The 22,848-nt window shown below is 55.6% G+C and overlaps 1 protein-coding gene across 9 annotated transcripts; it reads left to right on the forward strand.

Annotated features, from left to right (window-relative positions):
- The first annotated feature begins 8,561 nt into the window (after positions 1 to 8,561).
- ARHGEF15 (Rho guanine nucleotide exchange factor 15) lies at positions 8,562 to 20,716 on the forward strand. Of its 9 annotated transcripts, none has more exons than XM_045044576.1 (18): positions 8,576 to 8,693; positions 9,200 to 9,233; positions 9,411 to 9,615; positions 10,477 to 11,132; positions 12,151 to 12,483; positions 12,747 to 12,801; positions 14,029 to 14,087; positions 14,196 to 14,407; positions 14,526 to 14,686; positions 14,868 to 15,020; positions 15,121 to 15,250; positions 16,515 to 16,589; positions 16,708 to 16,800; positions 16,891 to 17,051; positions 17,158 to 17,310; positions 17,463 to 17,545; positions 17,653 to 17,760; positions 19,140 to 20,716. In XM_045044576.1, exons 4-18 carry the CDS (start codon positions 10,526 to 10,528, stop codon positions 19,289 to 19,291), a joined length of 2,535 nt encoding a protein of 844 aa, XP_044900511.1. In that variant the 5' UTR covers positions 8,576 to 8,693; positions 9,200 to 9,233; positions 9,411 to 9,615; positions 10,477 to 10,525; the 3' UTR covers positions 19,292 to 20,716. The 9 variants fall into 9 exon arrangements, with proteins under 9 accessions (XP_044900517.1, XP_044900515.1, XP_044900510.1 ...); XM_045044577.1 differs by having other exon boundaries at positions 8,577 to 8,693; positions 9,498 to 9,615; XM_045044581.1 differs by having other exon boundaries at positions 8,579 to 8,693; positions 9,588 to 9,615.
- The last annotated feature ends 2,132 nt before the right edge of the window (positions 20,717 to 22,848 follow it).

The following is a 22,848-nucleotide window of genomic DNA, read 5'->3' on the forward strand; positions in this document are numbered from 1 at the left end:
AGGCAGGAGGGGTGGAGGGTAAAGTAGCACAGATAATGGGGCTTCTCAGGAGGGGCTCTGAGTCTTCTGGAAATTTCCAAAGAATGCTCTTAGAGTTCTCCACCTGGTGGACGGGATGAGAATTTTTTTTTTAATGTTTTTATTTATTTTTGAGAGAGAGAGAGAGAGAGAGAGAGAGAGAGAGAGAGAGAGGCAGAGCATGAGCAGGGGAGGGGCAGAGAGAGGGGGAGACACAGAAGCAGGCTCCAGGCTCAGGCTCTGAGCTGTAAGCACAGAGCCCAACGCGGGGCTTGAACTCACAGAGTGTGAGGTCATGACCTGGGCTGAAGTCAGACACTTAACCGACTGAGACACCCAGGAGCTCCGAGAATTAATTAATATTTTAATCCTGGAGTTTACACCAGTGGTTCTCAAAGTGTGGTCCCTGGAGCAGCAGCAGCACCTGGGAATTCACTAGAAATGCAAATTCTCTAGTCTTGCCTTAGACTTCCGGCACCAGGAACTCAGGAGGTGAAGACTGACTACTCCGTTCAACAAGCCCTGTAGGTTATTCTGATGTGTGCTGAAGTTTTAGAATCATTAGTTTAGGCCTTTTGTCTTTAATATCTAGATACCCTAGAGATAGACTACTTTTATAGTATTATTTTTAAAAATACCTTAATTTTGGGGTGCCTGGGTGGCTCAGTCAGTTAAGCGTCCGACTCTTGGTTTTGGCTCACGTCATGATCTCACAATTCGTGGGTTCAAGCCCCGCGTCGGGCTCTGTGCTGACAGCTTGGAGCCTGGAGCCCGCTTCAGATTCTGTGTCTCCCTCTCTCTCTGCCCCTCCCCCTCTCATTCTCTGTGTGTCTCTCTCTCAAAAATGAATAAACATTTTAAAAAAAGGGTTTTTTTAATAGCATAAATTTTAGAAGTGTTAAATTTACAGAAAAGTCATGGGGCGCCTGGAGGGGCTCAGTTGGTTAAGTGTCCAACTTCGGCTCAGGTCACGATCTCACGGTTTGTGTGTTCGAGCCGTGCATCGGGCTCTGTGCTGACAGCTCAGAGCCTGAAGCCTGCTTTGAATTCTGTGTCTCCCTCTATCTCTCTCTGCCTCTCCCTGGCTCACACTGTCTCTCTCTCAAAAAAATAAACATTAAAAAAAAATTTTTAAAAACAAATTTACAGAAAAGTTGTAAAAGTTGTAAAGATACTATGAGAGTTCCCGTATTACCCCCATCCAGTTTCCCTTGTTATTAACATCTTGTGTTAATATGATATATTGTTATAATAATGGACCGATATTGACACATTATTCATTAGAGTCCACGTTTTACTCGGATTTGCTTCATTTTTGCTTCAACTGCTTTTTCTGTTCCAGGATCCCATGCAGGGCACGTACCACATTACACTTAATTGTCATATTTTCTTAGGCTGGAAATCTGTCTTAGCTGTGACAATTTCTCAGATTCTCCTTGTTTTTGATGACCTTGACAGTTATTTGATGACCTTGACAGTTTTGAGGAGTCCTGCGTTAAGGATTTTGTAGCATGTTCTCTGCATTCTCAGGATTGACTGAGGGCTTTTTGTCTCATGATTTTCTTTCTTTTTTCTTTTTTCCCCCTCATGATTGAACTGAGGTCATGGGTTTTTGGGAGGAAGACCACAGAGGTAAATGTCATTTATCACATCATATCAAGGGTGCCGCTGGATGCATACTGTCAAAGTGGCTTCTCACTGTGGGTGTTGATCTTTTCTTTTTTTTTTTACATTTATTTATTTTTGAGAGACAGAGAGAGACAGAGCACTAGTCAGGGAGGGCTAGAGAGAGAGGGAGACACAGACTCCAGGCTCTGAGCCATCAGCACAGAGCCCGATGTGGAGCTCAAACTCACGTACTGTGAGATCATGACCTGAGCCGAAGTCGGATGCTTAACCGACTGAGCCACCCAGGTGCCCCTGTTGGTGTCGATCTTGATCACCTGGATCAGGTACCCTTTGTCAGGGGTCTCCGTTGCAAAGGTATGATTTTTTCCTCCTCTGCAAACTGTACTGTTTGGAGGGAAGTCACTATGCACAGCCCACACTTAAGGGATGGAGAGTTAGACTCCGCCTCCTCGAGGGAGAAATATCTGCACAATTTATTTGGAATTAATGCACGGAAGAGTTGTCTCCCTCATTTATATATTCATTTATTCAACTATTGATTTCTATCAGTATGGACCCACGGATATTTATTTTATACTTTGGGTTATAATCCCATATACTTTATTTTGTTGCTCAAAGTGTTCTAGCTTTAGCCTTGGGAGCTCTTTCTTTCATGGACCATCCTTTTCATGTTGTATCCAAAAACGTATCGCCAAACCCAAGGTCACCTGGATTAGCTCCTATATTTTTCTCCTTGAAATCTCAGAGTTTTACATTTTACGTCATAGGTCTATAGTCTTTTTTTGAGCCTGGATGATGTAAGGCCTGTGTCTAGATTCATTTTTAAAAAATTTTTTTATGTGTATTTATTTTTCAGAGAGTGAGAAAGAGCATGAGTGGGGGAGGGGCAGAGAGAGAGAGAGACAAAATCCGAAGCAGGCTCCAGGCTCCCAGTTGTCAGCACAGAGCCCGACGTGGGACTCCAAACTCACCGGGGTTCGAACTCACGGACTGTGAGATCATGACCTGAGCTGAAGCCGGATGCTCAACTGACTGAGCCACCCAGGCGCCCCTTTTTTAAACATGGATGTCCGACTGTGCCAGGAACTTTTATTGAGAAGCGTATCCTTTCTCCACCCAACTGCCTTTGCTCTTTTGGTTAACATCAGTTGAATATATCCGTGTGGGCCTATTTCTGGGCTCCGTATTCTCTCCCGTTGATCCTTGCATCATTTCTTTTGCTAACACCGTGTCGTCTTGATGACGATAAACTGTCACCATTTTTTGCTGGGTGTGAATGTCCTGAGACAAATTCGAGAGGAGCGGAGGGGGGACCCAAAGGTGGACCCCAGGTGCCCGGGGGAAAGGGTGGGACCACAGAGAGGGGTAGGGAGCATGATGCAGCGTGTGGAGAACACTGGGTTGTGCCTCGTCTCCACCTGTGCTGAGGTGGCCTGGACACTGATGGGTTCCTTTGGCAGCCAGGTCCCACACCTGAAGTGCTCAGACTCCTCCACCTGGTGGCAGCTGGACCGAATCCTTTATCCTTACCAACATCAGAACCTATCTCTATGGGGCGCCTGGATGGCTCAGTCGGTTAAGCATTCCATACAGAAAAGGACGCCCGGGGATTGTGTGCTTCCAGAAGGTTTCTTCATTTTTTTTAAATTACTTATTTTTGAGAGAGAGAGACAGACAGACAGAGCATGAGCAGTGGAAGGGCAGAGAGGGAGAGGGAGACACAATCTGAACCCGGCCCCAGCTGTCAGCACAGAGCCCGACGGGGGCTTGAACCCACAGACCGTGTGAGATCTTGACCTGCGCTGAAGTTAACCAACTGAGCCACCCAGGCGCCCCACTCCCGGAAGGATTCTATTGGAGTTCAAGGTCCCGGCCCTACCAGACACCAGTGGGACTCAATATTTCTTTCACCGAGAGCTCCTCTCCCCTCATAAGGAATTTTTTTTTTTTTTTTTTTTTTTTTTTTTGGTTATAAGTGACGGAAACCCTACTCAAACCAGCTTACAGAACAGGAATTTGTTGACTCACATCACAGAAAAGCGCAAACACAGATAGGATTTCAGGCCAGCGGGATCAGGGACTCACCTCTGTGTCTCAGCCTCTCCCTTGTGTTGGTTTTATTCTCAGGCACCCCACGGAGTAGCCCTAGGCCTGTGCCTCATCACCTTAGCATCCCCAGAGGAGAGACAGCGCTTTGGTTGTCTATCGCTGCATAACGAATCAACCCAAGACTTAGTGGCCTGACACACAAACCATTTCTTTGCTCAGGAGTCTGTGGATCAAGAATTTGGGCTGGGGCACCCAGGCGGTTAAGCGTCCGGCTTCGGCTCAGGTCACGATCTCACGGTTTGTGGGTTCAAGCCTCGTGACGGGCTCTGTGCTGACAGCCCAGAGTCTGGATCCTGCTTTCGATTCTGTGTCTCCCTCTCTCTGCCCCTTACCCACTCATGCTCTGTCTCTCTCTCTCAAAAATAAATAAACGTTAAGAAGAAGAATTTGGGAGGAAAAAAAAGGATTTGGGCAGGGCTCAGTGTGGATGCCCTGTGTGGTATTAGTTGGGTGTTGGGGTGGGGCTGGAGAATCCAACATGGCCTTCTCACGTGTCCTAAGATCTCCATCCTAGCTGATGGCTGGGGCATCCTGGTTCTCCAAGTGGCTTCTCCCTCCACATGGCCGGTCACCATTCAGTAGTCTCACCGACATTTCTGTGCACGACGGCTGGCTCCTAAGAAAACAAAGATGAAGCTGTCAGTCCTCTTCAGGCCCAGGCCCCGAACAGGCACAGTGTCATTCTTCACGTTCTCTTGATCAAAGCAGGTCACGGGGCCAGCCCAGGTTGAATTGGAGGGAAAATAAATTCTTCCTCTCTCTTGTCTTTCAGTTTATTTATTTGGAGAGCGAGAGCACACAAGCTGTGGATGGGCAGAGAGAGAGGGAGACAGGATCCCAAGCCGACTGCACACAGTTGGCATGGATCCTGACATGGGGCTCGAACTCACAGACTGCAAGATTGTGACCTGAGCCGAGATCAAGAGTCAATTGCTTGGCCGACTGAGTCACCCTAAATTCTTCCTCTTAATGAGAAGAGTGTCAGAGTCCCATTGCAAAAGGGAACTTGGGACGGGAGGGAATGTTGCAACCATCTTTGGAAAATAACCTACCAGAGAGCGTAGAATGTCTTTTTCAATGATCGGCGCCTACGTCCTGCGTGGATTATGCTTTGGCCCTGCGTGTGTCACAGTCTCACCCCTGAATCAATCTCGGTGGCTAGGGAAGAGAGCACGTGTTGGCTGGCTGCTTCTGGGCCATGTGGACTAGAATGATGGTGGCTCCCTGAAGGAGAACCAGGTACCAGAAGGTGGGCGTGGGTGAGGAAATGGTCCAAACCACCCCCACTCAGAAACCTTCTGTGCCTGTTCCTCCAGCCTCCTAACCTTCTTTCCATTTCAGCCAAGACTCTCTCCCCACAGTTCTCCAGATGGGCCCACTCTCTGTGGTTCCCCAAGATGGGCACCCATGCCTTGCCTCTTGGCCTGGCCAAGCCCTACCTGATTTTCAAGGAAAAGTCTGAGTGTCTCCTAGGGTTCCTTCGTGAATCACATTTCAAATTGCAAGTGTTTTGCACAGAAAAGGATGTGCCTTGCAGCCTTGATTGTAATGACAAAACCTGAAAGCGACCCACACGTCCGGCCCTAGGGAATGAATTACAATAGTCAAGATTCTTTCAGCAATAAGTGACAGAAACCCAGCTGAAACTAGCTTAAGCATGAAAGAATTTAGTGGCTCAGGAAATGGGGTGGTCCAGTGGACAAAAATGAGTTGTCAGCCCCCCTCCATCTCTTGTCTCTGCTTCCTTGGGGTATGGGGCTCATTTTCTCCCCATTGAATTGACTAGGGTGGGGATGGCGGGTGGGGTGGGGGAAAGGCCAAGTCTGATGGCGCTCGACTTAACCTTGTTCCTGCTTTGTGCCCTTGGAGGAAAGAGAAAGCGGCTCTTTCCCAGGGAGGCTGTCCCTGCTTGGGTGACTCCTGCATTCCTGGGCCATTCTCTGTGGCCAGAGGATTGACCAAACCTGGGTCAGATGGCCTGGAGGAGACTGCTGTGGTTGGCTGTCCCACTGGAACCATATGGAGTGGGGTGGGGGTGGAGGCGTGAAGCATTTCCTAGAAGACTTTTACTGTTCTTACCAAGGTGGTAAAACCTAGTTGATGCAATATTATATTCCAGGAAAAGCTGTAGTTACGAAGACCGTGTAGCAACATGACAAAGGGTCATAAAGCAATGCTAAATAAGAGAAGGCAGAATACAGACTCGAAACGATGATGGTGTCCCTGGAATATGGAAAAATAGAAAGCTTTTGCCTTGGTGGGGGTGGGACGCTGTATCACTGCATGAAAAAACCTTCACTACCTTTGCAAAAGTATTTGCACAACAAATACGTGTCCGTACAAAAATAACCCGGTGGGTGTCGCACGGTATGATTTTCAGAGCTCAGTTTCTTTTCGAATGAGACGGCGCACACATATAAATAAACAGACGGTGATTTTATAGCTCTGAAAAGTCGTGTGTTTTTTTTTTTCGTCCTTGTGGTTGCTTTGAGCAGTGGGGCCCAGTAGAGCCTCTTGGTCAGGAATGTTAGAACATTCCGAGTGCAGTCCCAGGGAGCTTCAGTTTGGGGGAGGAGGGGACATCTCTCACCAACAGCTAGGCAGATAGGAGGCCTCCGGATGGGTCAGTCAGGACAGAGAGAGGCAGCAGGAAAGTGAGGGAGGACAGCGAAGGGCCCAGGGGGGTCCAGTCCACTCCATTCCTCTTCTGCCGGCATCCCCACTCACCCCTGGGTTTTAGAAAGTCTCAAGTGCCATTCATGTTTGCAGCTAATAACCAGCACTTCGGGGTTACGCTATTTATTTATTTGTTTATTTTAAAAGTTTATTTATTTTGAGAAAGAGAGAGAGCGAGAGAGCAGGGTGGGAGCAGAGAGAGGGAGAATCCCAAGCAGACTCTGCCCCGTCAGCAGCATGGAGCCTGACGTAGGGCTCAAACCCACCAACCACAAGATCATGACCTGAGCCGAAACCAAGAGTCGGACACTTCACCGACTGAGCCACCAAGGTGCCCCTATTATTTATTTTTTTTTATTTGAGAGAGAGAGAGAGGGGGCGGGGGGAGTGTGTGTGTGTGAGTGGGGGAAGAGAGTGGCAGAGGGAGAGAGAGAGAGAATCTTAAGCAGGCTCCATGGTCAACTCAGAGCCGGACACTGGGCTTGATCCCACAACCCTGGCTCAACCCACTGAGCCACCGAGGTGCTGTCCTTATTTTTATTTTTTAAAGTAAGCTCTACATCTAATGTGGGGCTTGAACTCACAACCCTGAGATCAGGAGTTGCACGTTCTACCGACTGGGCCAGCCAGGTGCCCCTTGGGTTATCTTTTTTTAATGTTATTTTTGTAAGTAGCAAAATGAATAAGATATTCCCGTTTCGGTTAAAACACACGTGTACGCGCACGTGCGCACACACACACACACACACACACACACCAGGATTCTTTTGGCTACTTACGTGTATTCAGCTTTCTTGATTGGGTCTGTGAGATACTCTTGGAAAGATTTCCTCTCCCTGAAAGTCCAAAAGGATCTAGAGATGAGGGCTGGGAGGCTAGATTCCTGGTCCTGGTGTGTGTGTGTATGTGTGTATGTGTGTGTGTGTTGGGAAACAGGTGGGATCAACAGAATCGTGGAAACGGTCTGTAGGGAAGGAGAGTCAGAGACTAGTAGACCTATGGGGAGGATTCAATTTAATTTGTGTCAATTCCCAAAACATTAAGCACCTATTATTTTTTTTAATTTTTTTTTTTAACATTTATTCATTTTTGAAAGACAGAGAGAGACAGAGCGAGAATGGGGAAGGGGCAGAAAGAGAAGGAGACACAGAATTTGAAGCAGGCTCCAGGCTCCAAGCAGTCAGCAAGGAGTCCGACGCGGGGCTTGAACTCACAGACCGCAAGATCATGACCTGAGGTGAAGTCGGCCGCCCAACCGACTGAGCCACCCAGGCGCCCCTAAGCACCTATTATTATATGCCTGACCCTGTTCCAGAACTTGGGGATAGATACATCAGTGAGCAGAACATAAAGATCCTGCCACCAGGATGGGGCAGGAGGCGGCGGCTGGCAGTTTCAGAGTGGCGGGGCAGGCCTCGTGAGACGGTGGTCTCTGAGCAGTGACTTGAAGAAGGGAGGGACTCACCCATGGGGATGTCTCCGGAGGCAGGTTTCCAGGCTGCAGGCCCGGACAGGGATGGGCGGAGGGTAGGTCGGGTAGCGCCTGGTAGGTCGTTGCGAGAATTTTGCCTTTCACATGGAGGAGAAAAGGGGTCAAACACTTTTATACCAGTTTTCCGGCTTTTCTTTCCAGTATCTTGTTTGGGTGTGGGCGCGAAGATCTAGAAAGAGCGGCACTGGGCGTGGGCAGAGGCCCCCGGATTTCATAACCGCCCTTGTATCTTCCTCCCACCAGCCTGAATCCAGGCTAGGCGGGGGTTCGCTCCACCCTGTTTTTAGGGCACACCCCCAGCCCCTCAAGCACAGAGCAAATTAGAGGGGAGAGGGTCCCTCGCCCACCCAGCCTCAGGGGGTGCTGACTGCACAGGCCAGTCCACATCAAAGCCTCCCAGTGGGAAAGGGAGAGTCAGGGGCTGGGACCCAGAGAGAGTGGGCAGAGAAGGGTGAACAGGCAGGGGTCCCAGCAAATGTCACACCCACCTGGAGGAGACCGGGGTCTCAGGTCTCCGACCTCCTTCCCACTGGAGGCCCTCTCCCCCTGCCTCCCTCCCCCCGCCCCCCATGCACACATGCACACACGCCTGACACAATGGCCGGGTGGGGCCAAGGAACTGGCTTCCTCTGTGGAGATCTCAATCTGGGCCCTCAGTTCCCGCCCCAGAAACACAGGAACAGGCATTCGGAGACCTGGCCCCACACTCCTCGCTCCAAGGGGTAGGCAGGACAGGCTGAAAATAGAAACAGCTTCCAGAAAGATAAAGGTAAGTTCAGGGAGGGGGGCACTACAGGGAGCGGGAAGCCTGGGTGGGGGTCCCGTGGTGTGGCATAAAGACTGGCTCACACCCAGAGGGACAGGTTAGAAGCTTAAGGGACAGGCTCTCGTGTGTGGTGTGGGAGAGATAGACACGTCCTGGAGGGACACACACACCATCCCTCAGCTGATACAGAGGTGTCCAGACGCCCGTGCCCGGTGCCCTCCCACCGGCCCGGCCCCGTGCCATTGCCAGCCCATCCTTCGTCCTCACCCCAGGGCCCCGTCAGCCCCCAGTCCACGCAGCCACGCAGCCACAACCAGACCCTGTGCATACAGAACAGCCCGCTCTCCCACGCCGGCGTTTCAGCCTTTTTCCGGGACCCTTGGGATCCTGGGTCCATCACATCTTCCAGAACCCTAGTGTGCGCATGTGGAGTGCGGTGTGGTTTGGGGAGGGGGGGTGTCCGGTTGGGAGGAGGATCCGATTCCTGTTTCCTGCCCCTACTCACTCAGCCCTGGGAGGTGACAGAGTGGAGAGGACTGAAGGGTGAGTGCGTCGGGCCTGGTACCTGGGTCCCTGTGAGAGAGGCCTGAGTGGGGGGGCGGGAAAGGAAGTAAACGCAGGTACCTTTGGCGGGGAGTGGGGGGGGGAGGGATCCCTGAAGGGGGGCAAGGCTGGGGAGGAGCCCGCCAGCTGGTGAGGCCACTGCCTGGGTCACCTAAGGAGCTTCCTGCCAGAACACAGAGGCCATTGAGCTGCAAGATTCACAGTCTCCGGCCCCCCAGCCCCCACCCGGCATCCTTTCTCCAGAACCTAATCCGGGGCCTGGAGGGGTCTGACTCTCCGGCCGCCTCCTGTGCGGAGTTTGGGGCCACCGCCCTGACCCTGCCGCCTTCTCAGGATTGCAGCCGCCTGCCCGCAGGAGGAGGTGAAGCCCAGGTTTCGGCGTCCCGGCCCCACTGGTCCTCACCTTCAGTCCGGTCTCCCGACCACCCACCAGGCATCCTGGCAGGACCCAGGCTCCCACTGGGGCCTCTCTGACCAGATGCGGGGCGGGGGCGGGCAGGGATGAGGACGGGGCAGGAGAGACCGTGCCCGGGGCCCCCTGGTCTCTTGGGGTCAGAGGCTCCAGGAATCTTGAGGGCAGGAAAAGGAGACTAAAAATAATCCGGAAAGGGAGAGTCCGGAGAGAGGAACTGGGAAATGGGGGGCGGAGGGCCCGCTGGAGCAGGGAAATAGTGATGCATCCCTCGCTTCCCCGGGCCGGGGCGGCGCGCCTGCGCACACGCGTCCGCTCGCACCCCGCCTCTCCGCCTGCACCGCGCCGCGGCCTGCGCTCGCCCCCCGCCTGGCCGCACGGAGCGTGCGTTCTCAACACCTCTCGCGCGCTGGCGCACGCACGCACGCACGCACAGCTCTGCAGCCGGACACGTCTGGCCATAGGAGAAGCGCGATGTACCGGGGCCCGCAACCTGGGTCTCCAGCTGGCCGCCCCCGCGCCGGCCTCACTGCCCCCTGTGGCCCGACTGTGGCAGCAGAAGCCAAAAGACAGAGAGAAATGGAGGCTGGGAGGCTGGGAGGGGTGAGAGGTGAAGAGAGGAAGACAGTGGAGATGAGAAAGCAGAGGGAGGGCACTAGCCTTTCCCCCTCCCGCGCCCCCCCCCCCGAAATCATGTCCCCATTTGCTTGCAAACAGTTTCTGCTGGGAGGCCTCCGTCTACCCATGGCGGGGGGAAGGGCGTGGTGGGGTGGGGTGGGCATTAAGGGTCTCTTCCTCCCTCTTCCTCAGGGGATGACTCCAGAAGAGTATCCCACTCCTTTGAAGAGCCCAGAGGAAGATGTCAGCCCAGTCTCTTCCTGCAGCAACACCCCCTACCCAGAAGCCCCCTCGGATCATCCGCCCCCGTCCTCCTTCTCGCCCCAGGGCTGCCCAGTCCCCAGGGCCCCACCACAACGGCTCTTCTCCACGAGAAGCTCCCCTCACCTCCAATGATGCGCCAACCCCGATGTGCACCCCCATCCCCTGGGAGCCCCCAGCCTCGGCCCTCAAGCCCCCTGCCCTTCTGCCCCCCTCGGCTTCTAAAGCCAGCCTCGACTCCCAGACTTCCCCAGACTCGCCTTCCAGCACCCCCAGTCCGGTGTCCAGGCGCTCCGTCACCCCAGAGCCCGCTCCCCGGTCTCCAGTTCCCCCACCCAAGCCCTCCGGGTCACCCCACACTCCGCCCCTGCTCCCCAGGGCTGAGGTCCTGGCCCAGGGTGGCTCTGCCTCGGCCCCAGGCACTGTGCGGAGATTGGCTGGCAGGTTTGAATGGGGGGCTGAAGGCAAGGTCCAGGCTGGGGATGCCCTGGAGCCGGGTGCCCATGGGGCAGTGGATGTGAATGGTGAGAGAGAGGTTCCACAGGGCAACCTTGCTGGGAGCGGGTCACAGGAGAATGGTGCTCCGGGTAAGTGCATCGTGGAGCCCTGTGTGGGCTTCTTTGTTTTTAGTGCTTTAAGACTGGGTCCTTTCAGGGGCTATATATATATATATTTTTTTTTTTCACATTTTTTAAAGATACATTTATTTATTTTATTTTATTTTATTTTTTTCAACGTTTATTTATTTTTGGGACAGAGAGAGACAGAGCATGAACGGGGGAGGGGCAGAGAGAGAGGGAGACACAGAATCGGAAACAGGCTCCAGGCTCTGAGCCATCAGCCCAGAGCCTGATGCGGGGCTCGAACTCACGTACTGCGAGATCGTAACCTGGTTGAAGTCGGACGCTTAACCGACTGCGCCACCCAGGCGCCCCCAGATATATTTATTTTTTTTTTAATTTTTTTCAACGTTTATTTTATTTTTGGGACAGAGAGAGACAGAGCATGAACGGGGGAGGAGCAGAGAGAGAGGGAGACACAGAATCGGAAACGGGCTCCAGGCTCTGAGCCATCAGCCCAGAGCCCGACGCGGGGCTCGAACTCACGGACCGCGAGATCGTGACCTGGCTGAAGTCGGACACTTAACCGACTGCGCCACCCAGGCGCCCCAAGATATATTTATTTTTGAGAGACAGAGAGACAGAGCCCAGGGCGGGTGGGGGTGGGACAGAGAGAGAGGGAGGGACACACAGAATCGGAAGCAGGCTCCAGGCTCCAAGCTGTCAGCACAGAGCCTGACACGGGGCTTGAACTCACAAACTGCAAGATCATGACGTGAGCTGAAGTCGGTCAGACTCTTAACTGACTGAGTCACTCAGGCACCCCCAGGGGCTACATTTTTAAAAATGGATTTCATGTTGGGAAAAACCTGATTTCCATGTTTTTTGGGGGGGTTTGAGGAGAGTCAGGGTGGGGAAGATAAAGATGCCTGGGGCTGGACCACCTTGTCCCACTGCTTGGTAGGTTAGGGGGAGGGAGGAGGCCCAGGCAAAGTGGGGCCAGGCCCCAAGGGCCTTCTCCTTAGGGCACCCCTGTCTCCCCCAGATGCTGTCCTGGCCTGCCCTCCCTGTTGCCCCTGTGTCTGCCACATAGGCCGGCCTGGCCTGGAGCTCCGATGGGTACCTGTGGGGGGCTATGAGGATGGCCCCAGGGCTTTCTGCCGGGCCTCCCCACTGAGGACCTCCCGCTCCCGCCCCAGCCCTCCAAGCCTCAGTCTCCCCCCAGTGGTCCTTACGTCCTACCGCTCCACTGCCGAACGCAAACTCTTGCCACCCCTGAAAGCCCCCAAACCAGCGTGGGTCAGGCCAGACATCACCGCTTCTGGGGACCCCCCGCAGCCAGATCTCCATTTGCCCTTGGAAGACGGAATCCCGACAGGTACAGAGCCCGGGTGAGCGGGTCTCTGGGCGGGGAAGGGAAGGGCTGGAGGTGGATCTTTGTAAAAGCCAAAAAACTACCACCCACAACCCGCCCTGGACTCTTTGTTCTCCACCAGCTGCTGCTCTGGGGCTGACTGGAGTTGTAGTTTTTATAGTGAGCGTCTCCCGCTGGTGGGTGGGGGTGGGGTGGGGGCTGGAGTCAGGAGTCCGGGGCTGGGGATCCTGGAGATTTGTTCTCTTGACTCTGGGCTCTCTCTCCAGGGGACAATCCTGATGAAGCTCGTCAGGACACTCCTCCAGCATCTATGGAGGGCAGGTACCAAATACCCGCACCCTTACCCCTACCCCAGCGCAGGCTAAGCTTCAGGCCCAGCGAAATCTCACCTTCGCACATGTGGGGGAAGGACGTCTAGGGCTCTGGAGACAAGCGGTTCTGTCCCTTACCAGCTGTGTGGCCTCAGACAAGTCACTTAACCTTTCTGGTCTCAGGGTCCTCATCTGTGGGTGGGGATAAGACACCAGCTACTTCACAGAGTTGTTGAGTGCGATATTGGTAAAGAGCCCCGCCCACAGCAATTGCTCTGGTTTACTTCCGGGACCTTGAGCCTCTATTGCAATGGTCTATAAATCTGTTTAGCACCAGGGACGCCTCTCCTGTGTTATGTGGGTTTGTTGATTGTCTTAATGTTCATTTATTTTATTTTGAGAGAGAGAGAGAGAGGCAGAGAAAGAGAAGGAGATAGAGAATCCCAAGCAGGCTCCGCGCTGTCAGCACAGAGCCCGATACGGGGCTCAAACCCACGAACCATGAAATCATGACCTGAGCTGAAATCAAGAGTCAGATGCTTAACCGGCTGAGCCACCCAGGCACCCCTATTAATCATTTTAGATTCACCACCCCTATCAGAGCTAGTGAGTTCCCACTCACTTATTCAGCCCTTGCTGGTAGGAATTCTCCTAGGTGTTTAACTTGGTTGAATGCGGCAGAGCAGGGAGGTGCGATTCTGGGTTTGATCGTGCTGAATTTCACTGAGACACAAATAGGAAACGCCAGACAACCATCCGCACCTGAGCGATCTGGAGAGCTCTAGAGAGAGAGGCTTGGAAGTGTGTGGTACCCAGTAGTTGAGATAGCAGGAATGGATGGGGCCTGCCCAGTACAGGGCCTCGTATACAACAGGCACATAAATAATTTTTACAAAATGTTTGTTTATTTTTCGAGAGAGAGAGAGAGAGAGAGAGAGCAGGGGAGGGGCAGAGAGAGAGGATCCCAAGCAGGCCCTGAGCTGTCAGCGCAGAGCCCGATGCGGGGCTTGAACCCACAAACCGGGAGATCGGGACCTGAGCCAAAGTCAGACGGTCCCCCGACTGGGCCACCCAGGCGCCCCGCATAAATAATTTTGTGTGTGTGGTTCCATCGGGGTCCCTGCACACTACCTGTGTGCGGATTGCGCACTCCCTTACACCAGCATGTGAATAGCGCCCCCTGGGGGGGGGTGTGATCGTGGTGGCTCTGGGGCAGTCCCTCCGTTTCTCTCCGCAGGGACAAGGAGGGGCTGGAATTGCTGAAGGAACAGAACTGGGAGCTGCCCCTGCAGGACGGTGAGGGCCTCTGGACCTGGGGTCCCCTCTGTCCCCCTCCCCCCATCAAGCAGTGGGGAAGGGTTCTGGGGCGCTGGGCTTCCCTGATGTGCTGGGTCTGTACTCCAGAGCCCCTGTACCAGAACTATCGAGCGGCTGTGCTGTCAGAGGAGCTCTGGGGGGTTGGCGAGGACGGGTGTCCCTCTCCAACAAACCCCGGCGAAGCTCCCACCTTCGCACGGCCCCCTGGACCTCGCAACACGCTGTGGCAGGAGCTGCCGGCTGTGCGGGCCAGCGGCCTCCTGGACACCCTCAGCCCCCAGGAGAGGCGCATGCAGGAGGTGGGCACGCCTGGGGTCCGGCAGGGCTGGCGCGGGGTGGGGGGAGGAGGGTGGAACCTGGGTCAGGGACTGGCGGGGAGCCGGGCTTTCCGCCCACTGCCCTGCCCTTCCTCCTCAGAGCCTGTTCGAGGTGGTGACCTCCGAGGCCTCCTACCTGCGCTCCCTGCGGCTGCTAACGGACACCTTCGTGCTGAGCCAGGCTCTCCGGGACACGCTCACCCCCCGGGACCACCACACCCTCTTCTCCAACGTGCAACGAGTCCAGGGAGTCAGCGAGCGGTCAGTGGGGTCCTGTCGGAACAGCAAGCGGGGCCTCTGGCCGCTGAGCACTCCCTTAGCTTTCTGCTTGTCCCAGGTCCTCCCTTCCAGGGGCCCAGATAGCGCCCAGCTCTTCGCTGGGACTCCTGGGAGACCTGGCTGTGTGCCCCACCTCCATTGCGTGTTCCCCTGACTCCCTCAGGTTTCTAGGGACGCTGCTGTCCCGTGTGCGCTCTTCCCCCCACATCAGCGACCTGTGTGACGTGGTGCACGACCACGCCGTGGGCCCCTTCTCGGTGTACGTGGATTACGTGCGGAACCAGCAATACCAGGAGGAGACCTACAGCCGCCTTATGTGAGTGCACGTGGCGGGGGAGGGGGAGGACGGGAGGGGAGCAGGGACGGGGGCGGGGCCTCCAGGTGGACGCTGCCATCTGCGGGGACCGCTTTCGCAGGGACACGAATGTGCGCTTCTCGGCCGAGCTGCGGCGCCTGCAAAGCCTCCCCAAGTGCGAGCGGCTGCCGCTGCCGTCCTTCCTGCTGCTGCCCTTTCAGCGAATCACCAGGCTCCGCATGCTGCTGCAGGTACCTGTGCCCCCCGGGGGGGGGGGGGCAGCCCTCGCGGGAGCACTCTCCCCCTCCCCCCCCCCCCGCGGGGGGGGGGCCCTCCTGCCCGGCTTCTCAACTCAGGACCCACCCAGCCTGGCTGGAGCCGACCAACGGTCCCTGGGAGCAGTCTGGGTGCCGCGAAGGAGCCCCTGGCTGGACGCGCGGGTTCGCCACTTAGCTCGGCCACTAGCTGGCCCAGTGATCTTGGGCAGGTCCCCTCCTGTCCCGGGGTCTGGGGGGAACGTGAGGAGTGGCCTTTGAGGACTCCCGCCTCGTGCCTCCCCAGTGGGGGTGATAGCACTCCCAGCGAGGATGAGCTCTTTGGGGGTGAAAACAACCTTAGCTGATCCGATGTTTGCGGGGGCACATCGGTAGACGCGCAGCGTATCTGTGGCGTTAACATTCCACGCGGGCAGGACGCTGCGGGGAAAACATGTCTAAAAAGGCGCCTTGGCGGAGCGATACCGGGGATGGGGGTTAGGTTGAGACACAGAAACACTCTTCTGTTGCAAAGCAGAAACTTCTCCCTAAACCAGGTCACCTGCTGTGGGTGACCCGGTGAGAGGCCCCATCTAGGGTATCAGCCTCTTCCTATCGTATTCAGCTTTCTATATCCCCGGTGTAGACAGTGCCATAATCATAATACTAATCGTAATAGCTAGACGGCTGTGGAGCGCTCTGTCCTAGGCATGGTTTTAAGTGTTGTCTACCTATTTCACATTACCGGCCCCTGTAGGTGGGAAGTGTTACTGACCCCACTTTATGGATGAGGAAACTGAGGCACCACGAGGTTACATAACTTGCCCCGGGTCATACAGAGAATAACTGAGAGCAGCAAAATGGACGCCCAGGCGCTCTTAACCCCTTGGCTGCATTGTTTGCGCTAAGAGCTAACGATGAAAATAGTAGCTGTCTTCTTTTGTGTTTACTGCGGGCCAAGGAGTACTTTTGGTAGATTTACCTCGTTGAATCGTTACAGCAGTGCTTCTGGTCTGCTGGGTGGGTATTGTTGTCCCCATTTGACAGATGGGGAGACTGAGGCCCAGAGAGGTAACATGACGGGCTCAGGGTAATGCAGATGGGGAGTGGTGAGGTCTGTCTGCCTCCCTGAGGTTGGTTCCCCAGCCCGGTGAACCCAGAACAGTTTGTCAAGCTACGTAGGGTCCTCTGAACAGCAGCCCCTCTGAATCCCAGGGCGGCAGAGCGGGGCGCCCAGTCCCTCTTACCTCCTTGTCCCCAGAATATCCTGCGCCAGACAGAGGAGGGGTCCAGCCGCCAGGAGAATGCCCAGAAAGCCCTGGGTGCCGTCAGCAAGGTGGGCAGGAGGGATGCTGTGGGGGGGGGGGGGCGGGGATAGGGGATCGGGAGGCAGGCGACCAGGTGGTTGGGGCGGAAGGAAGGAGGGGTGGGTGACACGGCTCCCCCAACCCCAGATCATTGAGCGCTGCAGTGCAGAGGTGGGGCGCATGAAGCAGACAGAGGAGCTGATCCGGCTCACCCAGAGGCTGCGCTTTCACAAAGTCAAGGTGAGCCCCTGCCCAGGCCCCCCCACCCCCCCCACCCCCCCCACCCCACAGTGCGGCAACAAGCCAGAACCTCCCCCTGCTCCCCCACAGGCCCTGCCCCTGGTGTCCTGGTCCAGGCGCCTGGAGTTGCAAGGGGAGCTGACCGAGTTAGGGTGCCGGAGGGGGGGTGTGCTCTTTACCTCGCGCCCCCGCTTCACCCCCCTCTGCCTGCTACTCTTCAGCGACCTGCTGCTCATCACTCAGCCCAAGAGGTGGGTCCCAGGGAGGGAGGGAGCCCAGGCTGGGGTAGGGAGGCGGGGAGCTGGGGGTCCAGCCGGATCCCCCATTCTCCCTCTGAACTGCCTCTTCCCTGGGCAGTGGGCAGCGGCTGCAGGTTCTGGACTATGCCCACCGCTCCCTCGTCCAGGCCCAGCAGGTTCCGGACCCATCTGGACCCCCTACGTTCCGCCTCTCCCTTCTCAGCAACCACCAGGGCCGCCCCACCCACCGGCTACTCCAAGCCTCCTCCCTGTGAGTCGTGTCGCCTTCAGAAAACACCCTGGGACCCTCACTTGGATTCTCAGGGCCCCGCCACCCTCTTCCTCAGTCTCTCTCCTCCACCGCCTTTGTCCCTCAGAAGGACCTCCTGGTTCAAACGTGACCCCTCCCTATGTCCCCACCAGATCAGACATGCAGCGCTGGCTGGGAGCCTTTCCTACCCCCGGCCCCCTTCCCTGCTCCCCGGACACCGTCTATGAGGACTGTGGTGAGTGTCCTCTGGGAGACGAGGGAAGGAAAAGTGAGGCTAAGAGGGGAGGATGGGGGAAAAGCTACAAAGGGCCTTGATCCCACTGTGTGTCACCCACCCCCAAGCAGACTGTTCCCAGGAACTGTGTTCAGAGTCTTCTGCACCGGCCAGGACTGAAGCACGAAGTCTGGAGTCCAGGGCTCTGCCCAGGCATCTGCACAAGAGCCCTGAAGGTGAGAGATTCTTTTATTTATTCATTCGGTGAATTAAAAAAAAAAGTTTATTGATTTATTTAGAGAAAAAGGGGAGAAGGAAGGGCAGAAAGAGAGAGAATCCTGATGTGGGGCTCAAACCCACAAACTGATAGATCATGACTCCAGCTGAAGTCAATAGTTGGACACTTAACCCACTGAGCCACCCAGGCGCCCCCTGTAGGAATTACTTAAAAAAAAAAAGTAGATGATACAGTGTCTGAGGGTTATAAGTGTTGTGGGAAAACACATGTAGAACAGAGTCAGGGTCAGGTGGTCCCAGGGTTGGATAAGATTACAATTTTTTTTAATGTTTATTTATTATGTTTATTTTTGAGAGAGAGAGTGAGAAAGAAAAATAGTGAGTGGGGGAGGGGCAAAAAGAGAGGGAGACACAGAATCTGAAGCAGGCTCCAGACTCTGAGCTGACCACACAGAGCCCAATGCGGGGCTCGAACTCATGAACCATGTGCGAGATCATGACCTGAGCCAAAGTTGGACGCTTAACCAACTGAGACACCCAGGTGCCCCCGGATTAGAATTTAACATAGGTCAACGGGGTGCTGGCGCGCTCTCTCTCTCTCTCTCTCTCTCTCAAAATAAATAAATAAGCTTAAAAAAGTAAAAATAGGAGAGCCTGGGTGCCTCAGTCAGTAAAGTGTCTGACTTCGGCTCAGGTCACGATCTTACAGTTCATGAGTTCAAGCCCCGGGTCTGGCTCTGTGCTGATAGCTCGGAGCCTGGAGCTTGCTTGGGATTCTATGTCTCCCTCTGTCTCTGCCCCTCCCCTGCTCGTGCTCTGCCTCTCTGTCTCTCTCAAAAATAAATGAACATTTTAAAAATTTAAAAATAAATAGGAGGTCGAGGTGCCCCTCCACAAGGAGGCACCGTGTGAGCAGTGACTTGACAGAGGTGAAGAACTTAGTTGGGCGCATGGTGTCTGGGAAAAGAGTGTCCCAGACCAAGGCAGGAGTCGGGGCAAAGGCCCTGTGGCCAGAGTGTTTGAAGAGTCGTAAGGAGGCCAGCCAGCGTGGTAGACGGAGTGAAAAAAGGCCAGAGAAACAGATGACGGAAGTAAGGGGGACCAGACCGCGCGGGTCCCGGAACTCCAGCTCTCCCTTGCGTGAGATGAGCAGCACTGGTGAGAGATGAGCAGGGCTGGACAGGAATGACACACACCTTCTGTTGCTGCTGCTGTCTCCACCTCTAATGAAATGGCCTTTCTACTGCCGCTCCAGGCTTCTCCACTCATCCCCACATTCACCGTGACCCTCAGGCATCAGACCGCGTCGGACCTCCTTTTCCTTCCTGTCCCGTCCACTGCCCTGGCTCCACTTGGGCCCCTGTCTCTCTTTTCCCAGGCTGGCTAAAAGGCTTTCCTGGGGCCTTCCCTGCCCAGCTGGTGTGTGAAGTCACAGGGGAACACGAAAGGAGGAAGCACCTGCGCCAGCACCAGAGACTCCTCGAGGCCGTTGGGCCCTCTTCAGGCCCCCCCAGCGCTCCCCCACCCTAAGGCAGGCAGGGCGGCGGCGGTGGTGCACAGGTTGGGACAGCTGGCGCTTGGCACGGGGAGGGCAAAGCCCACCCATCCATTGGATTCGCTGTCAGTGGGAACGCTACCTCTATTGGCAACCAATAGGGACCGAGCTTCAGGAGAGCGCAGCCAACGAACACGCTCGAGTGAGCGGCCAATGGAGAAAGAGGCTTAGTGCAGAGCAGCCAATGGGTGCTGAGCTGGCTGAGCCCCTGGCCAATGAGTATCCCTGCTACGCTCACAGCCCAGGAAGACTAAGCTAGGTCAATAAAGCTTTAAAAAGGGCTGCGCTGGAGATAAAGTCTTAGAATAAAATAGCCAGTGGCGATAAGCAGGGAGCCATCCGGCCACGCAAGATGGCGGTCTGGGCCCAAGAGACCGGTAGTGACCCTGCCTCGTTCTCCAGCCACGACTGTCCTGCCCTTTGAGTCTGGGAAGCTTTGGATTCCACTCCTGGGGTGCCTCCTGTGCCCTCTCAAGCCACTTCCTCTCTTCTAGAAAAATCCAGAGTGTGTGACTCAGAGAATGTGTGTGTGCGCGTCCGTGCATGTCTCTGGATGTATCAGGGAAGGTGATTCTGCTGAACATGGTGTGTGTGTGTGCGGTCTTGCCTCCCCCCCCCCCCCCGCCCCCAGGTGACCAAGTGCCCCATGCCTTCCCTCACCCCCTGTTTTTCCTATTATTCTCTCCAAGAAGACAGGAGGTCTGAGCTCCAGACGAGATGTGCTGGGTGTGGCTTGGCAGCCAGAAGCCAGAGTTGGGGGTGAGAGGCCTGGGCGCTGGGCCAGGGGTCCATGGCAGCCTGGTAGTGGACGAAGATGGCCAGTGGCTGCGGCCTGAAGCCCCCTGAAGCTTCCTTGCCCCAAACTTGGCCTCCAACCCAACCGTATCCAGTCACGCAGCCCCGGCTTCGGGCTTCAGACCGGCTCTCGGTTTGGGTGAAGAGACTGGAGCTGTGGATCGCGGGCCCTCCGGCGAGCCTCCTGGCCTTTCCCGCCGTCATCCTGGCCCTGTCACAGAAACACTGGGCCAACCAGTGGGGAGAGGACAAAGAGCCAGTGTAACCCCCTCCGGAGCATCTCCTTCCAGAGGAGAAACGGCCCTGCAGGATGCCACGAGGACGTGAGGGATGGGGCCAGGGCAGAGCAGACAGTTGCTGGTGAGGGTGGGGGGTGGGGTGGGGGGTGCCCAGGCCTGGCACCAGGCCTCCCCTGAACTAGACCATCACTCTGTCCCTTCTGCTCATGCGTGGCAACCGGCCCAGGACAGCAACCGCCATGCCAGCCACAGGAGGTGGAAGGACTCTGGGAGACTCGGAGGGAGAAAGGGACTGGCATTTGGCCGTCCGGGTTTGCACAGTGCCCGGTGAATGAGAAACCCTCAGTAAATGTTGGTGGACCTGTATGGAGGGGAGCGTGTGCTTAAAGTTTCCCAAACGTGGATTTGTAAGGGGGTGGGGCTGCTTGGAAAGAGATTCTTTGAGAGCTGGGGTCGGTTCTGCTGGGCCTGGGGCTTGGAGACCAGGAGCATGGCCTGAGGGTGTTGGCCCCCACTCGTAGTTCCCCGGGGGACCTAGGCAGTGGCAGGGAAGGGTCTACAGCTGGAGCAGAGCGCTGTTGCGGGTTGGGGAAGAGGACAGGGCAGGGCCAGGTATGGCTGGGACTCCAGCAGGGGATGAAGACATAGGGAGAAAGGCAAAAAGGGCAGTCAGTCAGCAATAAATGTCCTTTACTGACCAGCCAGGCATCTCTGTTCAATTCAATTCAATTCAGTTCAATACAGTACCTATTTATGGAGCGCCTGCTATGCATCAGGCACTGTTCTAGGACACAGGGGTACAGAGATGAAAAAGACTAAGGCTCCTCAAGGAGCCTACATTCTGGGTTGAGGGAGAACAAATGCCAAGTAAACAAATTAATAAGTAAGGGAGCAGTGAGTGCTGTGAAGAGAATACAGGAAGGGGCTGGAGTTCAGAATGATTGTGTGTGTGTGTGTGTGTGTGTGTGTGTGGCTTTGGGGAAGAGCCTAGAGGAGGTGATGTTTGAGCTGAGGTCCAAATGACAAGAAGAAAGCAACTCTGGCAAGATCTGGGCAAAGAGCATTCTGGGGTTGCAACAGGGGGACTGAGGTTCCAGGAAGAGGAGGTTAGTGGTCATGGGAGGGGGCCGGTGCGCACGCTCCTTGAAGTTTCCTGGTGGGGGAGCCCCTCCCCACTACGCTCCCCTCTTCCTCTGAGATACTGAGATAGACACGCAGAGGCAAACAGCCACACACGTACTCTGTGTACATTCCCTCCAGGCTCCTCACCGCCCCCCGCCCCATTCCTGCCCTAAGGAAGCCTCCCTTCACCAGTTCAGAAGTTCTGATGCTGGGATAATGGGGAGATGGAGAGCAGACAAGTGTTGTTCTGGGGACATGCAGACACACAAAATGCAACCACACGTTCCAAAGGAGACTAAAAAGACAGGGACGAGGGCTGTTACCCTTCTGTTACCTTAGGGGCCCCTTTCCATTCTGGGGTGACCCCAGTGTGTCTGTGCAGTCCTGAGGGGTCTGCCCTCTGCGGGCCTGTGGGAGAGGGCGGAGGGCCACGACGCCTGGCCGTAATGGGAGCGGTTGGTGGATGCGGGGAGTGAGGACCTCGGTAAACTTGGAGAAAATGGATGGGAGGGGCGCCTGGGGGGCTCAGGCGGTTGAGTGTCCAACTTCAGCTCAGGTCATGATCTCACAGTTTATGGGTTCCAGCCCCGTGTCGGGCTCTGTGCTCACAGCTCGGAGCCTGGAGCCTGCTTTGGATTCTGTGTCTCCCTCTCTCTGCCCCTCCCCCGTGCACACTCCGTGTCTCTCTCTCTGGTTGCCTCCTGCAACTTCCTTGTAGGTGCGATAGGAGGCTCCAGGGGAGAAGGAGGCTCTCAGGGCTGTCAGGGTTGCCATTCCAGGCATGGTGGTGTGGGTAGCAGGTACGAATGTCCCAGGTGATTATAGGCTCGCCGACCCACGTGGGGAGTCCTGGGGCTGCCATTACCCCCATTTCTTCGCATTCTGTCATGCTGGGGGGATTTAGGAGACAGATATCGTCAGAGGCTCCGGAAAGGTGCAGGTGGGGGAGCTGGGCCCCCCCGGGAATCTCTCTGAGTCAGTAAGTCCTTTCTCCACCACCAACCTTGCTCCTCGTGTTCGTGGTCTCCACGTTTGGGGAATCGATGACAATGAAGATAGGACAGGGCACCTGCCTCTCTTTGGGCTGGCCCTTCTGTGGCCTCTGGGTCAACATCGTCGTGGCGGAGGGGGATGCAATCGTGACCACAAGCAACAGGTGGACGAGAGGAGCTGCCCCCTTCTCCTCACATGCTGCTCACTGGCTCTCTCCCCTCTCCTGGCCCCACTGAGCCCCCCACCCCACTTCTACCTGAGATCCTTTCCAGAGCCCTTCAGCCGGGCTCTCTGTCCATCCCTGAAAGCTAGTCTCTTTCCCCTCCTTCCTTGCTCGCTGGGCTCGCCTCCTCTCTTCAGGGACAGGGATAAGTGCTGGTTCC

This window comes from Felis catus, chromosome E1 (genome assembly GCF_018350175.1).
Source record: "Felis catus isolate Fca126 chromosome E1, F.catus_Fca126_mat1.0, whole genome shotgun sequence".
Lineage (NCBI taxonomy): Eukaryota > Metazoa > Chordata > Mammalia > Carnivora > Felidae > Felis > Felis catus.

Coding starts and splice junctions, on each gene's coding strand:
- ARHGEF15 (XM_045044575.1), top strand. CDS start 10,526: ATGTCAGCCCAGTCTCTTCCTGCAGCAACACCCCCTACCCAGAAGCCC. Junction 11,133..12,150: donor ACAGGAGAATGGTGCTCCGG/GTAAGTGCATCG, acceptor TGTCTCCCCCAG/ATGCTGTCCTGGCCTGCCCT. Junction 17,761..19,139: donor TCTGCACAAGAGCCCTGAAG/GTGAGAGATTCT, acceptor CTCTTTTCCCAG/GCTGGCTAAAAGGCTTTCCT.